At 37.3% G+C, this 9,071-nt stretch overlaps 1 protein-coding gene across 3 annotated transcripts; it reads left to right on the plus strand.

Moving 5' to 3' along the window:
- The first annotated feature begins 377 nt into the window (after window positions 1-377).
- Window positions 378-8,660, plus strand: zgc:109965 (Nicalin-1-like). Of its 3 annotated transcripts, XM_053478666.1 has the most exons (16): window positions 395-436; window positions 539-704; window positions 970-1,160; window positions 1,758-1,902; window positions 3,658-3,755; window positions 3,851-3,928; window positions 4,707-4,810; window positions 4,969-5,057; window positions 5,487-5,626; window positions 5,714-5,892; window positions 6,002-6,089; window positions 6,180-6,218; window positions 7,329-7,501; window positions 8,174-8,227; window positions 8,314-8,392; window positions 8,480-8,659. In XM_053478666.1, exons 2-16 carry the CDS (start codon window positions 539-541, stop codon window positions 8,534-8,536), a joined length of 1,680 nt encoding a protein of 559 aa, XP_053334641.1. In that variant the 5' UTR covers window positions 395-436; the 3' UTR covers window positions 8,537-8,659. The 3 variants fall into 3 exon arrangements, with proteins under 3 accessions (XP_053334639.1, XP_053334638.1, XP_053334641.1); XM_053478664.1 differs by having other exon boundaries at window positions 378-704; window positions 8,174-8,221; window positions 8,480-8,660; XM_053478663.1 differs by having other exon boundaries at window positions 380-704.
- The last annotated feature ends 411 nt before the right edge of the window (window positions 8,661-9,071 follow it).

Genomic DNA, 9,071 nt, shown 5'->3' on the forward strand with positions numbered 1-9,071 from the left:
TCCTTCGTATTTGTAGGGGTGTTAATGTATCTTTGTCTGGTCTGAATTAAAACAGATCATAACTGCAAGGTGTTCTACAGTACATCAAAGTGTACTATTTTATAGGTAGAACTTTCAATATTATTTGCTGTTACAGTCATCCAAAAGTTAGTACTCCTATAACAACCTAAGTAACCCCATGGTTCATTAACTTGTAGATCCAGTTATTTAAGATGGCTGAGTGATTTCATATGACTTGGTATTAAGGTCTGTCCTAGTGATAAGCCAGGAAGTGGTAAATCTCACACTTACAGTAGGGTAGAAGGAGGCCAGGGATTGGTGGTCAGGTCTGATTACCCATGCTTCATCTGTCTTAGAACAGATGGTGTAGTCGGCTTACCTTCAGGCCGCTTGAAGTGAACTTGTGCATTCTAACAACGGCTCGGACCAATAACTGGTATTTCAACTCATTTGCTAGTACTATATCCATATGGTTCGATGAGTTCTTAGCACATACAGTATATTGATGCTTTTATTGTTGATCTACTTTGTGTACAAGATGATGGAAAAGCTTAGAGGAAGCATGACTTACAGGAGCTTGAGGATGATGGCTCTCCTGTTGCTCTCTACACACTTGGTATACACTTCGGCTCTTTCTGCTGCATCGTCATACGAGTTCACAGCCTACAGGATGCAGCACTACAGTCTGCACCAGGAAAAACATGGTACTATCATACTGTATCACTTCTGTAGCCGCTACGTAAGGGCAAAACCTTAGATTGTACAGTACTTTGGATTTCACATTAGCATAAGAACATCCATGTGGTATTGTTAATTGTAAAATTCTGCACAACATTTCTGTCATTATGAAAAATAACTATATGCTGTGAGCTGTTTACTACACTATGAGAGTATGTTTTCTTTATTCTTTTTGATTAATCTCTATTATAAACATGTTATGTCAATGGTAATATCATGCTTTTTTACCAGGTTGTCAGGGTGCCATGGTGGTTGCTGAAGCACGTTCACCAGACGATTTGAGTTTGACCAGACGCTGTGTGATCATGAAGCTGTCTGAATTCACAATAGAACGCTTTCTAGAGTCTAAGAGGCAGAATGCTGCTGCACTGCTCATACTGATACCTCAAAACATCTCTACTGTACCTGAGGATGTCATCCAGGTGGTTACAAATATTATAATACTGTTTTATGATTGGCTAAATGTCCACTTTCTGGTTCTTCTTTATTCTTTCCCATGACCCTGTACAGTATAAGCGGTATAGAGAATGTGTGAGTGAAAAATAAAAATGTGAATACGGTAAAGTTAAGGAGATGTTTATTATTTTTTGGTGGAAAGAGGCTTTTAAAAAACACAACATACAGGTAAGTAACCAACTATCATTGGTTTTCCACCACATAAAATGCAGTAAAACTATAAATAGTTAAATACAAATAATTTATATGAATAACTGTTAGTAAATTGCTTTGATATAAGACTGTAGGATGTGCTGTTATAGATAAATAATTAAACATGGGGTGTTTTGCCTTGCTTTGGAGCATTTTGCTCCGTTTTGCCTTGCTTTGGAGCATTTTGTTTATTTGGAAAGATTTTTAAGCCAGGAGCTCACCAAATGAGGATAGGAAAATTAAGGAAAATTTAAAATTAAAGATAGTGTATTGTAAGAGCTTATAATACACTATCTTTAATTTTTCATCTGCCTATAATGTCATTTATTGAGCTCCTGGTTTAAAAATCTTTCCTCTTATCTCATTTCCAGGGTTTCATGGTTACAGAGTCTGAGGTTCTAAAGATGGAGACCCTCATGCCTGTTTATGTGGTCCCTGAGGATGAACAGCTTTTATATATGTATGCAGAAGTGAAGCATGCAGCAGCCACCAAGTCCACCTCTATTCTGATTAGGGGTGAGAGGAGTCCAATCCATGTCTTTGTAGTATCCTGTCTGCTTGTCAGCTGCTAGGATTTTGTGTTAGTCCATACTTTTGATGGCATAAATATTTTAAGTGAATGATATCTTATAGGGAATTGATCTGATAGGTAAAGCTATCAAAAGCCTTGTTTACACTGCCGGTCTTGATGCACAATTCTGATTTTTTTGACAGTCTGTTTACACGTTCTTTCATCTATGACACATATTCCGGTTCAAGTGTTTACACTTGCCATACCATCCGCGCATACGTAAAGGGAGGTTCTTGCGCTACACACTAGCAAAGATGGACGAAGGCGAAATATGCTTGATGCTAGCCCTGCGATATATGCAAAGTTTGCAAAACGTCACCATGGTTTTGAAATGGGAGGAGGAGGGAAAAAACAAATTGTAGCCTGTGCATGAGTTACATTCACCAAATACTGATTTTGTTATTTGTTACTAATGATGTTATTTAGCCTTAATAAGCATTAACACAAGGCAGGGGGACCTTTTCCTCTTCCATGTCACCTGCGATGTTATCATTCCACACGCGCTTTCACCGGAGAATAACATTACGTCAATAAACATCAAAGAAGTCGCAGTTTTAATGATTTACAGAACACAATGCCTAAGAAAATCTGATCTGTCTGTTTACACGACAATCGCATTAGCACATATCTGATTTATATCTGATTTATTTCCACATATGAAGAAGGCCTGAAATCGATCTCGAAATATCGGAATGCATGCGTTTTTTTCCTGTTTACATGGACATAGAACATATCCGATATGTGTCACGTATAATTCAAAAATTAATCAAGTCACATTTAACCGACAGTATAAACCTAGCCTACATTCCCCTCTTGAATTTTCTTATTTAATGTTGACAGCTTGAAAAGGATCTTAACCCTTAGCTAATCTTTTTTATATCCTGGCTGGCTTGCTAAATGTTTGGAAGTTTTTGATAGCTTAACTTTTATTTGGAAATTGAGCTAATGATTTTTTAAATGGCTTTATAATGCCATTTACATGACAATGTCTGAACATCAGAGATATAAAATGGTGTGATATGCCAAATAGGTATAATAGGATAGGACTTCTGAGGCATGGATTGTTCCAGTTCATGTACTGTAGGTTACAGTACATGCAATCAAGCAGATATTTTTATAACGTGCAAACGATAACTTACAATTGGAAATGTTGGCATTAAACATATTTACTTATTGAGCATAAGTTCAGTCCAGATGGTTTTAGTCCATTTAGAATGATCATACATATGCATAAATACAACTGACCCATAGATTTATGAATACAAATTTCATGTTCATGGAACATCTGTAAAATGATCCTCTTCTGTGATTGGACCAAACTGACTGACTATGTTTGGCTAAAATAATACTGCTCATCAACTAAAGAACGCTAAACCTGCTATGAGGCATGGTGGTGGTAGCATCATATTATGGGAATGCATTTTTTCATCAGGGACTGGGGAATTAGTCAGGGTTGTAAGAGCCAAATTCATTAGCAATTTTAAAAGAATACCTGTATTGCATTTATAGGATTGGTGGCTTTTGTAGTAGTTTTACATTATAGAGTATATTTATATATACATTATATTTACATTGTAGATTTGTATTACATTTGTGGTTTAATATATGTATGGACTGCAGTTACAACCCCTCTGATAAAAAACAAAACATTTCCACTTGAATTATTTGTATTGATTCTGTTGCTTTTTTTCATATTTTAGTTCTTCGTAGTATGGTCACAACTACTGCCTTTCAAATTTTGGTAAACAACAACTCCCCCATCAAGGCCATTACTGACAACTCTATCATTACATTAGAGGTGAGATTAATGGACTGCCTTAATGAGGAAAAACATTACTTAAATAGTGAATTGTGACCTGTCAGAGTGAGAATGAGAAATTTTTTTATTCCAAGGGTGTGCTTCCTGGAGTTGGAGAGGAGCCACCCACAATTGTTATCACCGCCCATTATGACTCGTTTGGCCTTGCTCCGGTAAGCCTTGATTACTAATTTAAAAAAAAATCTACACACAATCAGGGCATTACTGTACTCATCTTTAAATTAGTAGTACAAAGAAGTATCACAAAGTTTCGATATCAAACCGTTAGCTCTGTTTACAAGAATCCACTAAGGAAAGTCTGGCCTCTGCGGAAGAATTCTCGTTGCACAATGCCGCAAATCTTTAAAAAGGCAATGCGCATGCACTTAGTTAAGCTGCAGACCTGCCTCACCTTTTTCGGCTTTTAGGATAATGGGCTCTTCCACTGTAAAGACTCTCTGTCTCTCTGAGGGTCATACACCCAAGTTTCGTCACTAGTAATGATCCTCAACATGAAGGACGAATCATGCACAGCACACTGGGAACAGCAGACTGGGAACGAACTTGACAGTAGCATTAGTTGCAAAACCCAGTTTATACAGAATGATGTCTTTTGGCACACTGACTTACAATGATCAGTGCTCTCTGTTACTGTATGTGCAGCCTTGTGCTGCACGCTGTTGGCAGGCTAATTTCGAAACTTTTTGATACCCCCTTTGTACATGTATAATAACATTTTTGATACATAGTATAGTTATGCATATTCTTTCAAGTGCTCACTCAACTGGCATTGCCCTTCAGTGTTAATATAACCAAATTCATTTACACTATTCTTTGCAGTTGTAACCACTGTCAAAGCTGCTGTAGTACTGTATAAAGTCAGATGATGATGGTTATGTTGTTGCTGTACCTAATTTTCCTTATGCATGTATAGCCTGTATGTTTTTCCAGTGGCTGTCATATGGAGCAGACTCGAATGCCAGTGGTGTCACCATGCTGCTAGAACTTGCTAGACTCTTTCAAAGACTTTACAGTGATGCCCGCAACAAAGCACAGTAAGTTCCTGGTCCATTACTAGTCTGGGAAAAGATACAACACAGTAGAAAAGTTTACAAGCTGTTATTTAATCACATCTTAAATAAATAACACTTTGATAGATACTTCTTGCAGGTTTTTTGCCATTCATTTTGATCTGTGTTTGTATTGTTTATAGGTTTCACCTCCTTTTCTCTCTTACTGGTGGAGGGAAATATAACTTCATTGGCACCAAACACTGGTTGGCTGAAAACATGGACCATGCAGGTTGGTGACCTGATGGCTGGATGGCTGCTGTGTTTGGCCATCATGAGAGCTTTAGAGGTTATTATAGGAATGAGTGTTCAATATGGCAGCACAGTGGCATAGTGGCTAGTACTGTAGCCTTGAGGCTGCACCTCCAGGGTCCGGGTTCGATTCCCGCCTCGAGGTCAGTGTACATAGGTTTTGAATGTTCTCCCTGTGCTTGGTGGCTTGGTGGAAAACTCCAGTTTTCTCCCTGAGTCCAATGACTTGCAGATTATTCTAACTGATGTTGTGGTTGGTCCTATCACTGTTGTGAAAATGGTGATAAACTCAATGGTCACCGTTGGCTTTCACGGTCCCTAGTTGGACTACAAAGTGTTCTTGGTGGATTGCTTGGTGAGCTGGTCAAAAAAGTTATATGTCCAACACAAGTGTCCCTCTACTACACAGAATCCAGTCTCCTGCATGATAATGTGGCCTTCGTCCTCTGTTTGGACTCACTTGGCTCTGGTGATGAACTTTTCCTCCATGTTTCTCGACCGCCAAAACCAGAGACACCTCAGTTTAACTTCATCCAGCAACTGCAGGAAGTTAGGCCAAATCTAGTACAAAATCATCTATTTTTAAACCTTGACCATAAAGCAACATAACCATATTATAATTTTTTTTTCTTGCAGGTGATCTCATCCAGATTTCCATGGGTAAGGTTTGGAACTGTACACAAGAAGATCAACTTACAAGACTCTACTTTAGCATGGGAGCACGAGCACTATGGAATGAGACACATCCCAGGATTCACTCTGTCTCACCTGCAGGACAGTAGATCAGAGCGTCGGGGTTCTATCCTTGATACGATGTAAACATATTTAGCAGAATAAGGTTTAATAGTATATACATAATAAAAATTTATTTATAATGTATAATAGATCTGTTAGCTTTTGGCCTTATATATACACACACTGTAGGTCTCAAGTGGACATCAGAAAACTGAAACGTAACACGGTTATTGTTGCTGAAGCCTTGGTGAGGTACATGTATGATCTGTCAGACAAGGTGAGACAATATATATTTTTTTTTATTCCTCGAATAATGAAATAGAAGAGGTGGTCACTTACCAGCTACTTAATTTATTTTATGACACAGGGTTCTCCAAAAGAATTGCAAGTGTTCAAGGGCAGTTTGGTATGACATATTTATTTATTTATTTATTGTTTTTTGTATAGTTCTGTGCAAAAGTCTTAAGTAACCCCACAATTCTTTATACTGGATGTTGCTGCCAAAAATGTTTTTTTTTTTGTATTGTTTTAAATCTAGTCTTGAGGATTAGCTCTCCAAGCCCCCTAAATGCCTTTTTTGGCTCTCATTTTTGGCAAGTTTTGTCCCTGAGCAGCTTAAGAGATGATGCTAGATGATGAGATTTGAGATTAGAATGATAATTTTTTTTTGATGATGACGAAAAATTTTAATGATCAGTCTGGTGGTTAGTATACTGGTGATGCGGAATGCTGAGGTGTTGGAACGGACGAGAGGAAAAATGTGGTCGCTAATAATAAGGATGATTACATAAACAATCAAATTTAACAATTGTATCTTTAGGCACTTTGCAGTCTGTCACAATAGTAAAACATTTGTTCCCATTTCTTTACATACTTAAATATGAAGAAAAAGTGGTGGCTCATTACTTTTGCACAGTACTGTTGATGAATTTAACATGGTGTAGTGTTTGGCACTGTGGCCTCACACCTCCGGGGTTGAGAGTTCTATTCCCACATGCAGGCTCTCCCTATGCTTGGTGGGTTTCTCCAGGGTGCTCTGGTTTCCTCATGCACATTTGGTTATGCCCCGCCTTGTGCTCCTGGGATACGCTCCAGGCCGTTGCGAACCTATATACAGACTAAGCCGTATAGATTATAAATTCATATATTTTCGTCACCGGTAGTGATCCTTGACAAGAAGGACACTGACAGAGTTCTTGAATTAATATTCTATTAAGGCTTTCAGCCATTAACCTTTATGGACGTAATGCAACACACATAAGGGAAACATTGTAATAAAGCGTGACACAATCAGGAGATTTATAGGAAGGTTTATATTAATGCTTTAATTCTAATGCATTGTCAATTCTGTAATAACTATAGATGAAGAGACTAAAGGAATAAATGGCTTATATTGTGAAGTGGTGAAGCTTTCTGTAAGGAAATGCTTTGTTTTATTTTATCTTGAAAGAGTCTCCAGTGTCAATGTAACAGAAGAAAGTTTTTTGACATGAAAAAAAATCCTTTTATCTTGCAGGATGTCCTAGACAGTCGTTTATCTGCTCTGATGACCATGTTGACTTCTGTGCCTCGAGCCACTCAGCTGATGGACACGGAACCACAGCACACTCTTCTCATCAGCAGCCTGGAGCAGGAGTTCAGACGGCATCTTCAACACGTCTACAGACACAATTTCCGTCAGGACCACAGGTACTGTATATATACACACATGCACGCACACACACACAAATCTGTAGACCTGGTGCTGAAGACCAACATATTTTATGACTGGGATATTAGATATTTATTTATAGTTGCCTAGTAAAAAATAAAAAAATACATTTCCAAAATTTTGAATTTTGAACTTTTTAAAATTTTGGTTTGTTGCTTGTTTTTTAATCCCACCTCCTGATGCACTAGTCACATAATCTGTCTGATACTCTTAAAAAGTTCTAGATGGTTTACATTTGGGCATTTGGCAGACGCCCTTATCCAAAGCAACTTACATTATTACCTCAATATACTGTACATCTAAGCAGTTGCGGGTTAAGGGCCTCGCTCAAGGGCCATCCAGGGACAACTTGATGGTCGTGGAATTTGATCCTGGGACCTTCTGAACTATAGTCCAATACCTTAACCCCTGTAGTTTTTTGGTCTTTGTGGCATCAGATTCCCAATGTACATGCTTAGTTTTCAGATTACATTTGGCATGTGCTATAACATTTATTAAGCTTTATATCATGTTGCATGACCTAATTTTTTTCTTACTCATTTAATTGACAAAGAAAATATAGGTATTGTGACTAACAAAATACTGAAAAAGTTTGTGTACTTATGTGTTAATTCATGCATTTGATTTTCCCCCCACCGTTTCCTTGCCAGGGATCCTGACATTACGTTCTTCGATCAAATGAAGCAGCAAATGATGATGTACAGGTTTGATTTGTAAAAGTCTTATCTGTTACTATTTCCAATGAGAGAAGCTAAAATTCCTGAAAAATCATCACATTTTCCTTCATTAGGGTGAAGCCTGCTGCATTTGATCTCTTCCTCGGTGGCTGTATTGCTGGGTACTTAGGATTAGTGTTCTATGCAATTCAGGTTTGTTCCACAATCCATGATGAAACCCTTTTAAACATACATTATGTGATCCTACTATGAAAACTTTTTTGATTGTTGTTTTTGCAGAACTTTGGAAATTTCTATGCAAGACTTAAAGCCATTGTGAAAAATAAACAGCAGTAAGAACAAGGAGACAAGGCCTGAATGCTAGAGATGGATTAAGAAAACTGTCCTACACGACGTTGCTGCGTATGTTGTGTTGTATTGTATTTTACTTGTTGTGTGTGTACTTTTATGAATAAAGAACGGTTTCTGAATCTTATATTGTTGTATTTATTTATTCATTCAATGTTTTAACTTTCCACATTGTTATATAATAACAACATAACAACATATTAGTTGTTATACCTAATATGCCTAATAATACTTAATGACATAAGATCATTAACATTTCTTATTGAGGAAAAATTTATTGACCGATGAAAAAGTGTATTGAAAAGTGAGAGGAGATTATAAAAATGAAAAAAAAAAAAAAAGTATGTATTTGTTTCTCTAAATGTTAATTCAAATAAATTCAACACTCAGTGAGGATAATTTTTGACTCACCCTTGTGTGTCTACACTCTACAGGTCAATCGGTCAACATATTTGACACCAAGAATAAATTATTTTCCGGTTAAGCCAGCTAGCATCTTTCAAAAATAAAAATACAGGGACAT

This window comes from Clarias gariepinus, chromosome 19, assembly GCF_024256425.1.
Source record: "Clarias gariepinus isolate MV-2021 ecotype Netherlands chromosome 19, CGAR_prim_01v2, whole genome shotgun sequence".
NCBI classification, from domain to species: Eukaryota; Metazoa; Chordata; class Actinopteri; order Siluriformes; family Clariidae; genus Clarias; species Clarias gariepinus.

Bases quoted from the DNA above. Each gene is read 5' to 3' on its own strand.
- zgc:109965 (XM_053478663.1), top strand. From the start codon at position 506: ATGCTTTTATTGTTGATCTACTTTGTGTACAAGATGATGGAAAAGCTT. The intron at 5,893-6,001 runs GTAAACATATTT...CACACACTGTAG, and splicing joins GGTTCTATCCTTGATACGAT to GTCTCAAGTGGACATCAGAA. The intron at 6,219-7,328 runs GTATGACATATT...TTTATCTTGCAG, and splicing joins AAGTGTTCAAGGGCAGTTTG to GATGTCCTAGACAGTCGTTT.